At 45.4% G+C, this 22125-nt stretch overlaps 1 protein-coding gene across 1 annotated transcript in view; it reads right to left on the bottom strand.

Annotated features, from left to right (window-relative positions):
- prkrip1 (PRKR interacting protein 1) overlaps positions 1–14999 on the bottom strand; it is a 30880-nt gene extending 15881 nt beyond the window's left edge. Inside the window, exons 1-3 of the mRNA XM_063031568.1 lie at positions 14857–14999; positions 13846–13924; positions 297–397 (exon numbers count right to left, since the gene is read on the bottom strand). Of these exons, the coding sequence (XP_062887638.1) occupies positions 297–397; positions 13846–13924; positions 14857–14967 (291 nt within the window). The 5' untranslated portion in view covers positions 14968–14999. The remainder of the gene's footprint in view (positions 1–296; positions 398–13845; positions 13925–14856) is intronic.
- Positions 15000–22125: the final 7126 nt, after the last annotated feature.

Raw genomic sequence — 22125 nt, 5'->3', positions numbered from 1 at the left:
CTGCATCCTTTGTCCTACAATTCAGCATCATCTGCAAACTTGCAGTTATTACACTTACTTCCCTACAGTACCCCAGGAGTCACTGCCTGCCACCTAGGAAAGGACTTCTTTTTCTCCAACTGTTTCCTGTCTCTCAACCACTTCTCAGTCTACACCAGTATATTACCCCTATTACGATATGCTTTAATTTTGCATATGAACTTCTAACTTGTTTTTTTGAGTCCAAATACACCACTGATTTGACCTTTTCCTATAAAGGCTGGATAACCCTGTTCTGCTCTTCATTCTTCTGTTACCTGGGTTGCTTGTTTCTCCATGAAATCCTCTCTCATGTACTCCCTGCGACGAAGGTGTCTGTAGACATGGAACTCTCCACTCCCTGCACCAGCGCTTGATCCTGCAACCACAGCACATTTATCACTTCTTGTACAGTCAAAAGAATAATGATTAGTACTCAGCGTCTCTCAAAGTGCAAATATGAGAACAACTTCATGTGCCAGATCTAGCGTGCAGTGGATGAGAAGTGAGTCCCTGTCATCTGTGCCATTGGCTGACAAAGGAGTAGAATTCGCAGCTGGCATGTCATTGCTTTCTGAAACACATACTCAATGCAGGCATCCTCCCATTGGGAAATTGTGGAAGATATCTACCCAGAGCCTCATAGTAATAGGAATCAATGTCCCCAGACAAAGGAAAAACAATCATTCTGATTGTGTATTACCCAGATCTGTCAAAATGTGGATGTTTCAGAAATTAAGACTAAAATTTAAAACTGTTTTTTTAAAAAATGAAATACATATTTCAATCTCTTGCAGCTTTGACTCCCAGAGTGGCAGGAGGGTTGAGCATGTTTCCCACCATAAACAGCAGAGAACCTCCACAGGTTTAATCATCAAATGTTTCCGTTTAGGACTACAACTGAAATCCACAGTCATAGCCATGAATACTTCAGTAAGCAACATTGTTTTAAGATGCTTAAGGAGTTCATTAATCCTAAAAATCAGTGGAACATGGACTGCAGACTCAGGTTGAGGGGGCAGTTTCTCTTCCAGAAAAGCCAGTCTACAAATAACATTGAAACAGAGCTCCTTAGATTCCCACTCCCTACTATCCTGCTGGCAAATATAGGCCTCTGTAAAATAAAATTGAAGATCTCAGAGCAAGATTGCAGTACCAGAGGGACATCAGGGACTGCAGTATACATTGCTTCATGTACATCACTGGCTCATCTCCACCAATTCAGACACAGCTGTCCTGTCTTTCCAGTGGATGGTGAAGCCCTCGGGCTGCAGCGCCGAGTCTTTTAAAATTACAGGCGGCTGCGTATGCTTCATGATTAACTCACTGTAGTTCACAGACATGACGGTTCTGTTTCAGTTCTGCTCACCCGACCTAAAACATCTAGCAGTCAAGCGTTACCCATTTCATCTGTCGAGGGAGTTTTCTGCCATACTCCTACTAACAATGTATATTTTCCCCCCAGTCAGTGTCAGGTAGGCACTGGAGCAGCTAAGCACCATGATCAGCAGTCGAAACAGTACACTGAGATGTCTGCCCTATCATTGCAGATGATTTCAACTAGGCCAGTTTGAAGTCTCTGAACAACTACCACCTGTGAAACCAGAAGAACCAACACACTTGGCCAATGTTCCACCACCATCAAGAATGATTTTGGAAAGTTTGATCATCTGGCTGCACAGGCAGAGATTGAAGACCAGAGCACCAGTGGTGAGGACAGGAAGGTAAGGTCAAGGGAGGAGGTGGAGCACTTACGGGGCTGCTTTGAGTCAGGGGACTAGACCTCTGAATGAAGACACAACAGTTGTCACTGACCTCATCAAAACCTGTGTAGACGAGTATGTGCCTTTGAGAACATACCCAACCAAAACCCATGGGTGAACCAGGAGATTCATTGTCTACTGAGGGCTAGATCTATGCCATTCAAGACCAGTGATGCAGAACAATACAAGAAGCTCAGGTACAACTTAAGGAAGACTATTTTAAGGGCAAAAAACAAAACAATTCCAGTTGAAATTAGAGATGGAATCAAATACACTCAGCTCTGGCAGGGCAGGTCATTACTTCCTGCAAGGCATCACTGTCTGGCATGGAGGGGCTACTGCACGGGACCAAAAGAAGCTGCAGAAGGCTGTAAATCTAGTCAGTTCCATCTTGGGCACTAGCCTACAAAGTACCCAGGACGTCTTTAGGGAGCGGTGTCTCAGAAAGTCAGCGTCCATTATTAAGGACCTCCAGCACCCAGGGCATGCCCTTTTCTCACTGTTACCATCAGGTAGGAGGTACAGAAGCCTGAAGGCACACACTCAGTGATTCAGGAACAGCTTCTTCCTCTCTGCCATCCAATTCCTAGATGGACACTGAATCTTTGGGCATTATCTCACTTTTGTTTTAAATATACAGCATTTCTGTTTTTGCATATTTTTTAAATGTATTCAATATACGCAAGTGATTTACTTGTTTATTATTATTTTTCTCTGCTAGATTATGTATTGCATTGAACTGCTGCTGCTAAGTTAACAAATTTCACATCACATACCAGTAATATAAACCTGATTCTGATTCTGAAACCTAACATCATGAATATTTGTGATGCTTCACTGCCAGATTAGCTCAATGCCTTTTACGTCCACTTTGAAAGGGAGAATAAAACTACACCTGTGTAAACCCTTGCAGCATCTGGTGACCCTGTGATCTCTGTTTCGGAGGCTAACATCAGAACATGTTCAAGAGGGTGAACCTTTGCGAGGCATCAGGCTCTGATGGCAAACCTGGTAGGGCACTGAAAACCTGTGCCAACCAGGCGGGAGAGTTCAAGGACATCTTCAACAGAGTTGTGCCGAACATGTCCCTACCTTAGAAATTAACTAGGGTTACCTATAGCCCTCTATTTTACTAAACTCCATGTACCTATCTGAAAGTCTCTTAAAAGACCCTATCGTATCCCCCTCTACCACCATTGCTGGCAACCCATTCCACGCACTCACCACTCTCAGAGTAAAAAACTTGCCCCTGACATCTCCTCTGTACCTACTCCCCAGCATCTTAAACCTGTGTCCTCTTGTGGCAACCATTTCAGCCCTGGGAAAAAGCCTCTGACTATCCACATGGTCAATGCCTCTCATCATCTTATACATCTATCAGGTCACCTCTCATCCCCCGTCGCTCCAAGGAAAAAAGGCCGAGTTCACTCAACCTATTCTCATAGGGCATGCTCCCCAATCCAGGCAATATCCTTGTAAATCTCCTCTGCACCCTTTCTACAGCTTCCATATCCTTCCTATAGTGAGGCGACCAGAATTGAGCACAGTACTCCAAGTGGGGTCTGACCAGGGTCCTATATAGCTACAACATTACCTCTCGGCTCCTAAATACAATTCCACGATTGATGAAGGCCAATACACCATACGCCTTCTTAACCACAGAGTCAACCTGCACAACTGCTTTGAGCGTCCTATGGACTCGAACCCCAAGATCCCTCTGATCCTCCACACTGCCAAGAGTCTTACCATTAATACTATATTCTGCCATCATATTTGACCTACCTAAATGAACCACTTCACACTTATCTGGGTTGAACTCCATCTGCCACTTCTCAGCACAGTTTTGCATCCTATCAATGTCCTGCTGTAACCTCTGACAGCCCTCCACACTGTCCACAATACCTCCAGCATCGGTGTCATCGAACTTACTAACCCATCCCTCCACTTCCTCATCCAGGTCATTTATAAAAATCACAAAGCGTAAGGGTCCCGGAACAGATCCCTGAAGCACTCCACTGGTGACTGACCTCCACGCAGAATATGACCCGTCTACAACTACTCTTTGCCTTCTGTGGGCAAGCTAATTCTGGTTCCACAAGTCAATGTCCCCTTGGATCCCATACCTCCTTACTTTCTTAATAAGTCTTGCATGGGGTACCTTATCAAATGCCTTGCTGAAATCCATATACACTACAACTACTGCTCTTCCTTCATCAATGTGTTTAGTCACATCCTCAAAAAACTTCAGTCAGGCTCGTAAGGCAATGACCTGCCCTTGACAAAGCCATGCCTCTCAGGATCTTCTCCATCAACTTACCAACCACTGAGGTGAGACTCACTCGTCTATAATTTCCTGAGCTATCTCTACTCCCTTTCTTGAATAAAGGAACAACATCCGCAACCCTCTAATCCTCTGGAACCTCTCCCATCCCCATTGATGATGCAAAGACCTCCCTCGCCTCCCACAGTAGCCTGGGGTACATCTCATCCGGTCCCAGCGACTTATCCAACTTGATGCTTTCCAAAAGCTCCAGCACATCCTCTTTCTTAATATCTACATGCTCAAGCTTTTCAGTCTGCTGCAAGTCATCACTACAATCACCAAGATCCTTTTCCACAGTGAATACTGATGCAACGTATTCATTAAGTACTTCTGCTATATCCTCGGGTTCCACACACACTTTCCCACTGTCACACTTGATTGGTCCTATTCTTTCACGTCTTATCCTCTTGCTCTTCACGTACTTGTAGAATGCCTTGGGGTTTTCCTTAATCCTGTCCACCAAGGCCTTCTCATTAGGCTCTCCTAATTTCCTTCTTAAACTCCTTCCTATCAGCCTTATAATCTTCTAGATCTCTAACATTACCTAGCTCTCTAAACCTTCTGTAAGCTTCTCCTTGACTAGATTTATTACAGCCTTTGTACACCATGGTTCATGTACCCTACCATAACCTCCCTGTCTCATTGGAACGTACCTATGCAGAACTCCACACAAATATCCCCTGAATATTTGCAACATTTCTTCTAGACTTTTCCCTGAGAACATCTGTTTCCAATTTAAGCCTCCAATTTCCTGCCTGATAGCTTCACAATTCCCCTTACTCCAATTAAACGTTTTTCTAACTTGTCTGTTCCTATCTCTCTCCAATGCTATTGTAAAGGAGATAGAATTATGATCACTATCTCTAAAATGCTCTCCCACTGATAGATCTAACACCTGACCAGGTTCATTTCCCAATACCAAATCAAGTACACTCTTCCCCAGTCTCTTCAGTTCGATCCCCAACCCCCAACAATTCTAGTTTAAACTCTCCCCAATAGCCTTAGCAAACCTCCCCGCCAGGATATTGGTCCCCCTGGGATTCAAGTGCAATCCATCCTTTTTGTACAGGTCACACCTGCCCCAAAAGAGGTCCCAATGATCCAGAAATCTGAATCCCTGCCCCCTGCTCCAATCCCTCAGCCACGCATTTACCCTCCAACTCATTCTATTCCTATACTCACTGTCGCGTGGCACAGGCAGTAACCCCAAGATTACTACCTTTGCAGTCCTGCTTCTCAACTTCCTCCCTAACTCCCTGTAGTCTTTCTTCAGGGCCTCTTCCCTTTTCCTACCTATGTCATTGGTACCAATATGTACCACAACCTCTGGCTATTCTCCCTCCCACTGCAGGATATTTTGGACGCGATCGGAAACATCCCAGACCCTGGCACCTGGGAGGCAAACTACCATCCAAGTTTCTTTCCTGCATCCACAGAATCACCTGTCTGACCTCCTAACTATAGAGTCCCCTATCACTACTGCCTTTCTCTTCATTTCCATACCCTTCTAAGTCACAGGGCCAGACTCTGTGCCAGAGGCACGGCCACTGTTGCTTCCCCCAGGTAGGCTGTCCCCCCCAACAGTATTCAAACAGGAGTACTTATTGTCAAGGGGTACAGCCACAGGGGTACTCTCTAGTATCTGACTCTTTCCCTTTCGCTCTCCTGACTGTTACCCACTTGTCTGTCTCCCATGACCCCGGCGTGACCACCTGCCTATAACTCCTTTCTATCACCACCTCACTCTCCCTGACCAGACGAAGGTCATCGAGCTGCATCTCCAGTTCCCTGACTCAGTCCCTCAGGAGCTGCTTCTCAACACACCTGGTGCAGATATGGCTGTCCGGGAGGCTGGGAAATTCCAGGACCTCCCACATCCGACACTGAGCACAGAAAACTGGCCTCACACACATACTTCCTCCTTTCCCCAAATAACACAGGTAAACCTACCTCGCCTCATCCCGATAACGCCTAAGCCCGTTTAGCCAAAGCTCGTTCACTCTGCTGCCTCTCACTCCGCTGTCCGCTGGATTTGGCGGTCTTCTTTTTAAACCTTTCACGCTCTACTGGCTGACGTCATGCGCCTGTGCAGTCTCATCTCTCTTTTACCCTGAGTAGTAAAAAACTCATTTTGCTCCAAAATATCAGCCATTCACTTGCAGCCTTCTTGCTCCAAATCAAAAACCGTTGACGATTCCTTGCTTTTTTAAACATTTTTAAACCTTTTGCACTCTACCGGCTGACGTCAAAAAAAATTTGTACAAGTTCTTTTAAAACTCTGTTAATATACCTGCCTCAGCATGTGACTACACTAATGACAACCTGGATGTAAAAGTTGCTGTTATACATCTCCCCTCTCACCTTAAACTTATGCCCTCTAACTCTTGATTCCCTGCATTGATCCGATCTGAGCCCCAATGACACTATACAGATATACAAGATCACCCTTCAGTCTCCCATGGTCCAATGAAAAAGTTCCCAACCTGTTCAACCCCTCTCCAGAATTTAATCCCTCAAGTCCCCATAACATCCTCATAAATCTTCTCTGCACTTTTTCCAGCATAACAGCACCTTTCCAATAGCAGGGTGACCAAAGCTGAAAACAATATTCTAAACACAGCATCACCAACTTCTTGTACAACTGCAACATAACAATCCAATCTCTATAGTCTGACACTGAGTCAGGTGCTGTGGCTCAGAAGGGAAGCAGCGAGGTGCTGTGGCTCAGAAGGGAAGCAGGAGAGAGGAGGACTGCAGAAGTGAGAGAGGGTTCCATAGTTAGAGCAGTAGGCACTAGATTCTGTGGGCGTGATACATAACCCGATGGTATGTTGCCTCCCAGGTGCCAGCGTCAGGGACATCTCAGATTGGATCTACAACATTCTAAAGGGAAAGGGTGAGCAGCCGGAAGTCTTGGTACATACATATTGGTACCAATGACAGTAGAAGGAAAAGCAAAGTTCTGAAAAGAGAATTTAGGGAGCTAGGTAGAAAGCTGAAAAGCAGGACCTCCAGAGTAGCAATCTCTGGATTGCTGCCTGTGCCATGCACCAGTGAGGGTGAGAATAGGATGACTTGGCAGATGAATGCATGCCTGAGAAACTGGTGCTGGGGACAGGGTTTCAGATTTCTGGGTCATTGGATCTCTTCTGGGGAAGGTATGACCTGTACAAAAGAGTCAGGTTACATCTGACCCCAAGGGGACCAATATCCTTGCTGGAGCTTTTAGGGAGGGTGTAAACTAACTTGGCAGTGGGGTGCAATTTTGAGTGATGGGGCTGCTGGTTTACAAGCAGAGGCAGTGTGTAGTGACAGAGTGAGGAAGGACAGGCAGATGATAGAGCAAAACTGCAGTTGTAGGATGAGCTGACGTGTAAAGGAGGACAAAATAAAAAAGGGTGACGGATACAGGACTGAAGGTGTTATATTTGAATGCACACAGTATACAGAATAAAGTAGATGATCTTGTAGCACAGTTGCTTTTACACTCTATGCTTGATTTTAGTTTGCTAAACCTTCCATATACTTCCTTTTCTTTACTAAATTCACATCTGTTGTATTCCAAGATCACTTCATCTTGCTATTCTATCCTTCTTTCTCACCAGAACATACCTGTTCTGTACTCAGTGCAGTTGCTCTTTAAACATCCTTTACATGTCAAATGCGGACATGCCTGGAAAATGCTATTCTAAATTAACTTGCCCGAGCTCCTGTCTAATACTCTCATAATTTCCACTGCCCCAATTTAATACTCTCCCATAAGGTCCATAATTATCCTTATTCATAGCAATCTCAAAGCTTATGAAGTTGTGATGACTATTTGCTAAGTGCTCCCCACTGCAAGGTCAGTGAGCCCACCAGGTTTACTTTCCATAAGCAGGTCCAGTACGGCTGCTCCTCTCACTCGACTATCTACATGCTGATTTAAGAAACCAAATACACCTTGGATGCACTGAACAAATTCAGCTCCATCAAACTACTTGCACTAAAGAGGTCCCAGCCTGTCTGAGGAAGTTGAAGTCACCCTCTGACAACCCTTTTGTTTTTTAACCTTTCTCTAATCTGTCTGCTACGTCCCCTGATACGGTGGGGGGGGGGGTGCTCTGTAGCATAACCCATCAGAGCAATTGTACCTTTTTTATTTTTTTGAGTCCTACTCCTACCCTCAGTGGTCAAGCCCTCTATTACGTCCAGGGGTTGTAGCTGTGATGTTTTCCGTGATTAGTAGTGTAAGTTGCTCCCACACCCCCCCCCCAACTTTTACCTCCCTCTCTATCTTCTGTAGAACATGAAAACCCTGGAACAATGAGCACCCACTCCTGTCTCTCTCAACCAAGTCTCTAATGACTTCAACATCATACTTCCATGTACTGATCCATGCTCTTAGTCATCACCATTACTCTTAATATTTAATTTTTTATGATTTCATTATTTCATTAAAATAAACCCATTTCAACCTATCCATTCCATTGTGTCTATTACCTTGCCTGTTCTTCTTTGTAGGTTCCTTAAGGTTGTTACAACCAAGGGCAGTAGTGAGGACAAACTCCCACTACCTATTAAATGCTCCCAATGGCATCTGTCTCAAACAGCCTCTGACAACCAAGTCCAGCTCCTGGCCTTCACGTGTGGCTTAGGTACTAAGCCCCGTGAAACTGTTTCTGCTGACAGAAGGGGCAAAGGCGGGTCACTTACGCCTTAAATCCACTCGCTTTAGGCAGATGGGGCATGTCAGAAGTGGCTGGCAGCTCACTTAGAAAGTAAACTGATCTCAAACCTCCGCTTGCCTTGCAACTATACCCACTCGTGTGCAAGGCTTCAGGAGTAATCCCCATTAAAAAATCTGGAGCTAAGGGTCATAAGGCAGTCATCCTATATTAAGTTCAACATTGACTGGTAACTCAGAGGATCAGAGGTCGAGAGGGTCAGCAATTTTAAATTCCTGGGTGTTACTATCTCATAGGACATGTCCTGGACTCATCTTATAAATGTAATTGCAAAGAAAGCACGACAGCACCTCTACTTCCTTACGAGTTTGCAGAGATTTGGCACGACATTAAAAACCTTGGCAAACTTCTATAGATGTGTAGTGGAGATTGTATTGACTGGCTGCATCACCCGAACACCAATGCCTTTGAACGGAACATTTGACGAAAGGTAGTGGATTCAGCCCAGTATGTCATGGGTAAAGCCCTCCCAGCCATCCCTCCCAATTCATCTACGTGAAAAGTTGTCGTAGGAAAGCAGCATCCATCATCAAATATTCTCACCACCTAGGCCATGCTCTTTTCTCATTGCTGCTGTCAAGTAGAAGATACAATAGCCTCAGGACTCGCACCACCAGGTACAAGGATAGTTACTAACCCTCAACCATCAGGCTCTTGAACAAGAGGGTAACTACACTCATCTATTGAGATGTTCCCACAACCAATGATCTCACTTTAAGGACTTTTTACCCTGTTACTTCATGTCCTTGTTATTTATTTATAGCTGCATTTGCACAGTTTGTTGTTCATTGATCCTGTTTAAAATTACTGTTCTCTGTGGTGCAGAAGGGAAAGACAGAAGAAGGGAGCAGTAGTGATAGGGAATTGATAGTAAGGGGAACAGACAGGAGATCCTGTGGACATGAACAGGATACCCGGATAGCACGTTTCCTCCCAGGTGCCAGGGTCAGATCGCATCCCCAACATTTTGGAGGGGGGCGGGGGGGTAGGGGAGCAGCCAGATGACCTGGTACATATTGGTACCAATGACATAGAATGGAAAAGCAATGAGGTCCTGAAAAGAGAATTTAGAGAGCTAGGTAGAAAGCTGAGCAGCAGGACCTCCCAGGTAGTCATTTCTGGATTGCTGCCTGTGCCACGCGCCAGTAAGGGTAGAAACGGTGATTTGGCAGATCAATGCGTGGCTGAGAAGTTGGTGCAGGGAGCGGGGCTTCAGATTCTTAGATAATTGGGATCCCTTCTGGAGGGTGCAGGACCTGTTCAAAAGTGATGGGTTGCACCTGAACCTGAGGGGGATCAATATTCTCACGAGCAGGTTTTGGGGTGGGAACCAGAGTGAAGGGCCTCAGGAAAGGATGGATGGTAAAAATTAAAGATAGCGTGCTGACAGATTGTCAGGAAAGGCAGGCAGGTGTTGCAGCCAACAGGCTGAGTATCAAATCATTAGGGATGCAGAGTCAGAAAGGACACCAAATATGGTACTCAAGGTGTTGTATCAAAATGCACATAGTATAAGAAATAAGGTCTTGTTGCAATACTGCCAGGTATGATGTTGTGGCCATCACTGAATCGGGGCTGAAGGATGGTTGTAGTTGGGAGCTGAATGTCCAAAGTTACACTTTGTATCAGAAGGTAGGCAAAGGGGTTGGTGTGGCTCCACTGGTAAAGAATGGCATCAAATCAGTAGAAAGACGTGACATAGGATCAGAAGATATTGAATCCTTGTAGGTTGAGTTTAGAAACTGCAAGGGTAAAAGAACATTGATGGCAGTTATATAGAGGCCTCCCAACAGTGGCTAGGAGGTAGACCATAGGATACAACAGGAAACAGAAAAGGCTAGTCAAAAGTGCAATTTATGGTAGTCACGGGAGATGTTAACATGCAGGTCGATTGGGAAAATAAGTTTGGTAATGGATCTCAAGAGAGTGAGTTTGTTGAATGCCTAAGAGATAGTTTTTTAGAGCAGTTTGTTGTTGAGTCTACTTGGGGATCAGTGATACTGGATTGGGTCTTATGTAATGAACCTGAGGTGATTAGGGAGCTTAAGGTAAAAGAATCCTTCGGAACCAGTGATCACAATATGATTCTGTTCAACTTGAAATTTGATAGGGAGAAAATAAAGTCTGATGTAGCAATATTTCAGTGGAATAAGGGAAATTACAGTGGTATAAGGGAGGACAACAGGAATTCTGCAGATGCTGGAAATTCAAGCAACACACATAAAAGTTGCTGGTGAACGCAGCAGGCCAGGCAGCATCTCTAGGAAGAGGTGCAGTTGACGTTTCAGGCCGAGACCCTTCGTCAGGACTCACACCTCTTCCTAGAGATGCTGCCTGGCCTGCTGCGTTCACCAGCAACTTTTATGTGTGTCCTGACGAAGGGTCTCGGCCTGAAACATCGACTGCACCTCTTCCTAGAGACGCTGCCTGGCCTGCTGCGTTCACCAGCAACTTTGATGTGTGTTGTATAAGGGAGGAGTTTGCCAAAGTTAACTGGAAGGAGCTGCTGGCAGGGATATCAGCAGAGCAGCAATGGTGTGTGTTTCTGGGAAAAATGAAGGTGGTGTAGGACGTGTGTATTCAAAAATGAAGAAATACTCAAATGGTAAAATAGTACAACCGTGGCTGACAAAGGAATTCAAAGGTATTGTAAAAGCAAAAGAAAGGGCATACAACAAAGCAAAAATTAGTGGGAAGATAGAGGATTGGAAAGTTTTTAAAAACCTACAGAGTGCAACTAAAAAAGTCATTAGAAGGGAAAAGATGAAATATGAAACCATGCTAACAAGCAATAGTAAAGTGGACAGTAAAAGCTTTTCAAGTATGTTAAAAATAAAAGAGAAATGAGAGTGGATATAGGACCATCAGAAGATGAGGCAGGAGAAATAAAAACAGGGGATAAGGAGATGGCAGATGAACTAAATGAGTATTTTGCATCAGCCTTCACTGTGGAAGACACTGGCAGTATGCCTGATGTTGTAGTGTGTGAAGGAAGAGAAATGGGTGCAGTTACTGTTACAAGAGAGAAGGTGCTCAAAAAGCTGAAAGACCTAGAAGTACATAAGTCACCCGGACCAGAGGAACTGCACCCTAGGGTTCTGAAAGAGATAGCATTAGAGAAGTGTTCTGCAGGGGTCTGTGCTGGGATGACTTCAATTTATGCTGTATATATAAATGATTTAGATGATGGAAGAGATGGCTTTCTTGCCAAGCTTGCAGATGATACGAAGATTGGTGGAGGGGCAGGGGTAGTGTTGAGGAAACAGGTATGATGCAGAAGATTTAAACAGATTAGGAGAATGAGCAAGAAAGTTGCAAATGAAATACAATGTTGGGAAATGCATCATCAAGCACTTTGGTAGTAGAAATAAATGTGTGGACTATTTTCTAAACGGGGAGAAAATCCAGGAAACTGAGAGGCAGAGGGACTTGGGAGTCCTTGTGCAGATCACCCCGAAGGTTAACTTGCAGGCTGAGTCGGTGGTGAGGAAGGCAAATGCCATGTTAGTATTCATTTCAAGAGGTCTAGAATATAAGAGCAAGGATGTGATGCTGAGGCTTTATAAGGCACTGGTGAGGCCTCACCTTGGGTATTGTGAACAGTTTTTGGGCTCCTCTTCAAAGAAATGATTGCTGGCATTGGAGAGAGTCCAGAGGAGGTTCACAAGGATGATTCCAGGAATGAAAGGGTTATTATATGAGGAACGTTTGATGGCTCTGGGTCTGTACTCACTGGAATTCAGAAGGATGAGAGGGAACCTCATTGAAACCTTTTGAATGTTGAAAGGCCTAGACAGAGTAGATGAGGAAAGGATGTTTCCCATGGTGGGAGAGTCTAGGACAACAGGGCACAGCCTCAGGATGCAGGGGTGCCCTTTCAAAACAGAGATGCGGAGAAATTCTTTTAGCCATGTTCTGATCCATGCTCTAAGTCCATCACCTTTACCCATAATACTCCTAGCATTAAAACACACACACTTCAAAATTGTATCTATTTTGCTCCTGCCTGTTTTTACTGGCCTTGACATGTACCTTTCTTTCCAATCCTCCACGTTCTGATCCTGTGCTCTGACTCCCAAGTCCACCGTTAATGCAGTTTGAACCTTCTCAACTAGCACTTGTGTAGTCCCATCCAAGATTTTAGGGGCCTCCAGCTTAGGTGCAATCTGTCCCTCTTATACAGGTCACTCCTACCCAAGAAGAGGTTCCAATGATCCAAGAACCTGAAACCCTGCCTCCTGCACCAGTCGCTCAGTCACTCTTTCACCTGTACTATAATCCCATTCCTGCCCTGACTAACACGTGGCACTGGGAGTAATCCAGAGATTACTACCTTGGAGGTCCCGCTCTTCTGTGCAGGATTTCTTTACCCTTTCCACCGATGTCATTGGTGCCAATGTGCACCGTGACTTCTAGCTGCTCGCCCTCCCCCTTGACAATATTCTGCAGCCGCTCTGAGACATATAGCACCTGGGAGGTAACACACCACCCTGGCAACTCTTTTGTGGCCACAGAAATTCCGATCTGTCCCCTAACTGTTGAGTCTTCTATCACTATTTCTCTGCCTGACTTTACCCTTCTCTGCTGCGCCTCAGAGCTGGCCTAGTTGCTGTGCCCTGATAGGTCATCTCCCCAAAGAGGATACTTTTTGTTTCTCAGGGGAATGGCAGGAAATCCTGCACTGACAGCTTAGTCCTGGTACTCACCCATCTTCTAGCCCTCACTCTTGGGTGTGACCACCTCAGTAAAAGTTTAATCTTTTATCTGTCATGCTTCCTCTTCTGATCTTTCTCTATGCCAATTTTCCCAGTGAACCTTAAGCAACTCTCCCATCACACCATAATTACAATGACTTACATTGAAGACACTAACTATACACATATGCTGTCCCTCAGTTTGCATATAATAGATTGGTTACACATGGTCATAATGTCGTAAAGGATTATTAACCACTACCTCATTCTTCATTACATAAAACAAATGCCAGACTTTTAAGACCAAAACCACCACTTACCCATAACATCACGAACAAATTCCGGGGGCGGCCGTGGAGCCCACTCCTTCGGTTTCTCACCGATTAACACTTGTTTATCCTGCAATAAGTGCAGATTTAGAAACTAAACTTATTACAAATTAATTCTCACAACAGAAACAGGCCCACCTCTTCCTGGGGCAGGGGTGTTGGGGGATAATGTCTCCTCACCCCTAGTGGGGATCATACCACATTCCACACTGGGTGGGTACTGCTCTTTCTTCCCCCTTTCCCACCCTCTTCAGCGGGGCCCTTCCCACCCCCCACTCTCTCCAGCGGGTTTCTTCTCTCCCCCATCCCCCCCACTCTCTCCAGAGGGTTTCTCCCCGACCCCACTCTCTCCAGAGGGTTTCCCCCCAACCCCACTCTCTCCAGAGGGTTTCTTCCCCCCCACTCTCTCCAGTGGGGAGTTTCCACATCCACCACTGTTATTTTGTCGGATTTTCAGAAGGCCTTTGACAAGGTGCTGCACATGAGGCTGCTAAACGAAATAAGAGCCCATGGCATTACAAGGTATGATAGAAGATTGGCTGACTAGCAGAAGGTAAAGAGTAGGAATACTCTGCTGGTAATTAGTGGTGTTTTATAGGGGGTCAGAATAGGGTGCTTTATTATCACATTACATGCCAATGGTCTGGATGATGGAATTGATGGCTTTGTGGCAATTTGGGGATGACAGACGGGTGAGGCAGGTGATGTTGAGGAAGTAGGGAGTACGTAGAAGGAATCAGACAGAAGCACCACACAAGTAGTTCGGGTACGACCTACTGAAGGCTATCTTAAGAGCGAAAGAACAATTCCGACTGAGGTTAGAGACAGAACCTGGCACGGTTTACTTGCTGCAAAGCGAAACCTAACAACATGAATGCCAATCTCCCTCGCTCCGGTGCAGAGGAGATCCGGATCCCTACCCAAACATCAGGCCAGCAGAACCATATCCGTACCTCCCCCTCCAGCTTAGTTAAAACCTCCCTAACCCTATCTTTACATCACCGGATTTCTCATCAGCCGCTCGAGCTTGAGCCGCTGCTCCTCGGCCGCTGTGCGGGGAATGACCAGGGCCTGCTGCGGCCGCCCACCGCGCTCCGGCTCCCCCTCCGCCATCTTGCTGCTGGCGCGGACTCGGAGGGGTGACGTTACGTGTATTTCTGGCGCCGACAACAAAAGACGCAGGCGCAGAAAGATGTCGTCAGAACTGAGACCCGGTGGGGGGGGGGAGGATTGTTAGTGACGGAAGGTCCGCTACCTGCATCATGTTCTCCCTACTTTATATTCTATGCCCCAACTAATGACGGCACGTTGAAAGAAAAAGTTCAATGTGATTCCTCCTTGTTATATGCTAAAATACAATGTAAGTCTGAGACAGAATGGTGTAGACCTGGAGCGGTGATTAAGTGTCTTGGCCCGAAACGTCGGCTGTTCACTCTTGGACAGATGCAGCTGACTCCGGGTCCACCAATGCACAGTATCTGATGCCCTCCACCTCGCAGTCCATGTATCACACAGCACAATACAGGCCCTTCGCCTCTCGATGCTGTGCCGAACATCTACCTACCTCAGAAATTACCTAGGGTTACCCATAGCCCTCTATTTTTCTAAGTTCCATGTACCTGTCCAGGTGTCTCTTAAAAGACCCTATTGTATCCACCGCCGCTGGCAGCCAATTCCACGCACTCACCACTCTCTGCGTAAAAAAACTTGCCCCTGACATCTCCTCTGTACCTACTTATAAGCACCTTAAAACTGTGCCCTCTCATATAAGCCTTGCTCTTCACCCAAATGGCCCACCTGGAGAGGTGACAATGGAGGGATCCTGCTGGAGGTCTCAGGTAGTGCCAACTGCTGGGTGTTTCCTGATGGCTACGCTGGGCTTACGAGGACTGCCTCACCACACTGTTAGCAGAAGTTTCTCTGCGGGGCCAGTGCAGCATTGGTCGTACCTGTCCCATGGGCTTCTCCTCGTCAGTTTCCTCCTCCGCCTCGTTGACACAAGTCTGGGTTCACGGTATACAGGGCACCACTGGAATACCTTGGGGGGCTAACATTGCGTCTGCCCGCTCCACCTCAGCCAGTGATGATAGTGATGTCAGATGAACATGCTGCCAAAGGCACAGAGGACAAGCTCTTCCTGGGCTGTGGGAGGGAACTGGGGTAGCCATGCCAAGCACAGTGATGGAGATCTGCCATAAGTGCCCCCAGGACGTCTCCCACATGGCGCCGCCTGCTGCCCAGTTTTCCCTCATTGCTTTCTCCAATGGCCTCTGCTCAAAACACCGCGACAAGAGCCCTGTAGTCACGCTGCTCAGCTGACATTAGGTCAAAAAGACCCGCAGGGCATCCCTCTCCAGCGCCAAGGGCAAGGTTCGTTGTCAGTGGGGCTCCAGCCAGTATGCCACATAACAAGTTTGACTTGCACCAGGTAAGGCTCAAGGCGGCCAGTACCGTTACATCTGTGGAACTTCAGTGTGGACCTTGTGGCGTGAATCACTGGCACTCGTTGTTCCATGGCTGCAGTGCCTTGGGTTCCCTGGTGGGCCACGAGGGTGGCAGGTGATGCACTCCACTGTGTCCTCTGGGTTGGGGAGCCTTGCCTCATCCAGGTTCTCTGGGAAGGCATGATACTCAGCTCCCAGGTTCTCCCTCCGGGTTAGCATCTCATCTTCAGGAATGTGACCCAGGGTTGTGGGGCAGGCATACCACTCCATCCCTTGACTGATTCCCAGGGTCTTAAGAAGATGTATAAGCTGATGAGAGGCATTGATCATGTGGATAGTCAGAGACTTTTTCCCAGGGCTGAAATGGCTAGCACGAGAGGGCACAGTTTTAAGGTGCTTAGAAGCAGGTACAGAGGAGATGTCAGGGGTAAGTTTTTTACGCAGAGAGTGGTGAGTGCATGGAATGGGCTGCCGGTGACGGTGGTGGAGGCGGATATTATAGGGTCTTTTAAGAGAATCCTGCACAGGTATATGGCACTCAGAAAAATAGAGGGCTATGGGTATCCCTAGGTAATTTCTAAGGTAAGGACATGTTCGGCACAGCTTTGTGGGCTGAAGGGCCTGTATTGTGCTGTAGGTTTTCTGTGTTTCTGTGTAACACACAGAGCACCAACACTCAGTGAGAACCAAATCAGACACATACAGGTGGAGGGAGATGGTTATTACACTGTCCAGTTACAGTCAGGGTGTCCCACGAACACAGAAATGAACACTTTATAGTCCGAACTAAAATGTAACAATAAATTAACTTGAACATCCCACCATAATCCCACGAACGCATTTTAAAACAAGAAAAATAAATAGTCAAACACAAGGAATTCTGCAGATGCTGGAAATTCAAGCAACACACATCAAAGTTGCTGGTGAACACAGCAGGCCTGGCAGCATCTCTAGGAAGAGATACAGTCCACATTTCGGGCCGAGACCCTTCGTCAAGGCGTCCAATATTCCATCACTATTCCCCTTCCGCCACCATGGCCCAATCTTCATCTCCCAAATCATTTCCCTTGCACCTGCCATGTGGTATAGCTCCCAGGCATTCCAACAGATCTCTCTCTAAGATTGTGCTTACATCGTCGTACTCATACCTCAGTTTTATCGGACATTTCCATCAGAGGGCTGATACTTGTCATTCTGTAAGGAGTTGTTTACACTCCTCTGAGGAGATCTGAAAGACAGCTTCTGCTATGGTACAACTCAAAGCAGTGTGGTGGTCTTCAGTTTACTGGGTCCATGGTCCTTTTTCTGCCTTTCCTTTGTCTTTTGACTGACAATTGTCTTGTCTATGCCCTGTCTTCCCACAATTACTGCACTGTTCTTACAATCCAGGGCTTCTGTGTATGCCTCATCATTTCCTTTCAGAAACATTCCACATTGCCTTGCCTGTCCTGTCTTACATCTGCCACTGTGGCCGCACAGTCTCCTGTTTTTCTCCTCTCTACTTTTGCTTTTATTACCAGTTAAGACTTTCATTCAATATATGTGTGGTAAACCACATATATATGTTGTAACTGGGTTACCTGTCCGGACACGCCCCTCTGCTGACTGCCCCTGTGACTCCTCCCACAGGCCCCTGAATAAAGGTGATTTCACCCTGCCCCTCCTCCTCAGTCCAGGGGCAGACACTCAGCATGCTGGAAGTCATATTTTACTGCGAATAAAAGCCTTTCAGTATTCACCCTACTTCAGTCTTTTGGAGTAATTGATGGTGCATCAATGTGGCCAATGTGTAGCCCCATTTTTATTATCTGGGTCAGATGTGGATCCATGCCATCATTCAGAAATGTAAGTAGATATAATTTTGGTCACTGTGCTGCTCAAATGACTGACTTTTTCACTCAGCATAGTCCTCAACTTTCTCCTTGCATAATTGAAGTGACCTTGGTCCAATTCACCTGTCCTTTGCCTATCACATTCTTAACTACCGCAGTAAGGTATCCCAGTTTGTCCTTTGGGAATCTGTATCTCCCATTAAGCCAATTTTCAGTTTGGATATGGTGAGGTAATGTAGAGCAGTTCTACCTGGATATTTTAGCCCAGGGGTCTCCAACCTTTTTTGCACCACGGACCAGTTTAATATTGACAATATTCTTGCAGCTGACCCGGGGGGGGGGGTAGGGTTGCCAACAGACAAGAGTAGCAGTCAAATAGGGGACACTTGCGTTTATCCGGAGAAAGACTACCATGACCATGAAGCCTTGCATGCGTGTACGTGCTGATTTTTTCTACAAATCGTTTTTGGCAATCCTGTTCAGTGAAACTACACTGTACATACATTATTTTTATATAGGCTGTGTATTTATCATATCATTCCTGCTTTTACTATATGTCAGTGCTAGTTTAGGTTTCATGTGTTAGTTGGTAGGTTATTTTCTGGGTCTGGGAATGCTCAAAAATTTTTCCCATATAAATTACTGTAATGGCAATTGCTTCTTCGCTTTACGCCATTTCGGCATGAAAGGTTTCATAGAAACATAGAAACATAGAAAACATAGAAGCTTCATAGTAGCTTCATAGAAGTTTCATAGGAGCGCTCTACCTTAGTGGGGGAAATACGGGACAAGGGCAGTCCCGTATGGGACAAACCAATTTAGCCCAATGTATGGGATGTCCCGGCTAATACAGGACAGTTGGCAACCCTAGGGGTGGTGTTAATCACGACCGGAATATAGGTGATGAGTCAACTATAAGTCACTTATAAGTGGCTAATACACTCAATTTCGTTTCTAAAAGGGCTTATCTAATGAATTTAATATTAAACACACAGCGCATATTTTCCTTGCATGAATATAGTGATGTCAATTATAAGTCAATAGCATCATAACATTTTAAGTAACGTTTGGATATTAAGGGGGTTCTGGGGACTAGGTACTATTGAGCATTGAGTTCCAGGGAATAAGTACTCTTGTGCAGTGCGTACAGGGAATAAGTACCGTAGGACGGTGGATTTTGGGGAATAAGTACTATTGGACAGTGGGATCCAGGAACTAAGTACCGTTGGACAGTGGGATCCAGGAACTAAGTACCGTTGGACAGTGGGATCCAGGAACTAAGTACTGTTGGACAGTGGGATCCAGGAACTAAGTACTGTTGGACAGTGGGTTTCAGAGAATAAGAACTGTTGGACAGTGGGTTCAACTGTCCAATAGTTCTCATATGATAGGAACATAAAAAACATAGAAACATAAAAAAAACCTACAGCATAACACAGGCCCTTCGGCCCACAATGCTGTGCTAAACATGTACTTACTTTAGAAATTACCTAGAGTTGGGTTCCGGTGACGTCATCGTTCAGAATGGCAGCTTAAATCAATAGCTCCTCTGGAAAAACGCATATTTTGCCCCGTTAATTCATCAAATATAATATCTTTTGAAAATATCTGAATTGATAAGGGGGGCAAGAATGGGGAAAAAGAATAGAGATTAAAAAAGCATCACTGCAGAGCCTATGGAAGAGAGAGGTACAATGCGCGGCTCTTCCTCATGTGCGTGGCGGCGAAGCTAACGCGGGGCCTCGTTCAGGCGAAGCGCCAAATATGATAAGGATTTTGGAGGAGATAAGGGAAGTCCATAAAGATATAAAGTAGCAACTCAATGATAGAAAGTCAGAGCTCGCCAACGTCAATCAGAAAATAGCGGTGGCAGAGGCTCGAATTGAGAAGGTGGAAGATCGCGTACAAAACGTGGAACAGATACAAAGTAAGACGATAAAAATATTAAACGAACGGGAAAGTAATTGCTTGACCAGGAGGGAAGATCACGACGGAAAAATATCAGGATTTATGATGCTCCCGAAGGAGCAGAGGGATTGTCGATGATGGACTTTGTAGCCAAGCTGCTGCGGGAAGCGCTGGAGCTTCCCCCGACTATGGAGATTGAAATTGGGAGGGCGCATCGTTCGCTCGTCCTGTAGCCTCCTGGAGACAGAGGAAGTAAACCGCGCTCAATAGTACTTAGATTCCTTAGATTCAAGAGCAAGTTGGAGATTCTACGAAGGGCCTGGGATAAGAAGAGGGTGTTTTGGAACGGGAAGTTAATATACTTTGATCATGATTACCCCCCGCCCCCGGTGGTCCTACAGAAACGGAAGGAATATTCCGAAGCAAAACGAATATTAAAGCAAGAAAAGATAAAATTCCAAACCCCGTACCCTGCTAAACTGAGGGTATTTTACCAAGAAGGGATACGACTATATCAGACGGTGGAAGAGGCGACTACAGACATGAGCAACAGAGGACTGCCCATTAGCGTGGTCAGACCAAGGGAAACTCTGGCTGAGCAGTTATCGCAATCTGCTTGGGAAATAGTCAGAGAACCGAGAAAGCAGGGGATGGGAGCAGGACGAGAGAAGGATATTAGGAAGAGACTGTGAGTTCTCCGAGTGCAGCCCTCACCTCTTCCAGAAGAACCATAAGGTTTAGCTAACTTTAAAAGTGCTGATAAACTAAACAAGCAAAATTAGACGGTGATATACCTATCTCGAGAAATACGCATTATAATGTGGATTTTATATTACTCAATTTTAAAAAATTCATTTATTCATTCCCTTTTCCCCACCTAAATGAGAATATATACATGGGAGGAATACACAGGGAAACGATTTCGGTGTAATGGACATAGATTTTTTTGGCAGGCCAGGCAGCATCTATAGGAAGAGGTACAGTCGTCGTTTCGGGCCGTGACCCTTCGTCAGGACTAACTGAAAGAAGAGATAGTAAGAGATTTAAAAGCAGGAGTGGGAGATGGAGATCCGAAATGATAGGAGAAAACTGGAGGGGGAGGGATAGAGCCAAGAGCTGGACAGGTGATTAGCAAAAGGGATATGAGAGGGTCATGGGACAGGAGGCCCAGGGAGAAAGAAAGGGGGAGGGGGAAGCCCAGTGGATGGGCAAGGGGTATAGTGAGAGGGACAGAGGGAGAAAAAGAAGAGAGAGAGAAATATATATATATATATAATAAATAAATAATAACGGATGGGGTACGAAGGGGACATGGGGTATTAACGGAAGTTAAAGAAGAGTTAAGCATGAATATTGACTTCTCTAACTTCCGTTAATGCCCCACCTCCCCTTCGTACCCCATCCGTTATTTATTTATATATATATATATATAATATACATAAATAATAAAATTATATGTTTATATATTTTTTTCTCTCTCCTTTTTCTCCCTCTGTCCCTCTCACTATACTCCTTGCCCATTTAATAAACCCTCCTGGATACACTTAACAAATTCTGCCTCATCTAAAATCCTTGCACTGAGAAAGTCCTAGTTTATATTTGGGAAGATGAAATCCCCCATGGTAACAATCCTTAATCGATCACATATCTTTTCCTGAATTTCCTGGTGGTTATGGGGTTGGGGGGGGTCTCTAATTCTGATGTCTAATTATTTCTATAAATTACAATGTCACCATTAGTTTATTTACCTCCACCCAAAGTGAAATTACAATTTGACTAGTTAGTTTCTTCTTTTCCAGTGCATTTCCTTCTTTTAGCATACCACTGGAAATGAGTTAAGGAGATTGCAAGATCTGGTAATAGATTGGCTTCACAATTCAACAGTGAACAGCTCAGCAGGTCAACACCATCGGACTTAATCAGGTCTTTGCCTAAAATGTCAACTGTTTGTTCCTCTCCATCAGTTGCTTCCTGACCTGCTCCCTCATTCTGCGTGTTTTGCTCTGAATTTCCAACGTATGTCGAATCCCTTGTGTTTAACAGTAAACAGTAGTTTGTTTCCATTCTGTATACGAGTCCATTCAACC

Source organism: Mobula hypostoma, chromosome 23 (assembly GCF_963921235.1).
Source record: "Mobula hypostoma chromosome 23, sMobHyp1.1, whole genome shotgun sequence".
In the NCBI taxonomy this organism is placed as follows: domain Eukaryota; kingdom Metazoa; phylum Chordata; class Chondrichthyes; order Myliobatiformes; family Myliobatidae; genus Mobula; species Mobula hypostoma.
This window is presented reverse-complemented; position numbering and strand designations above follow the sequence as displayed.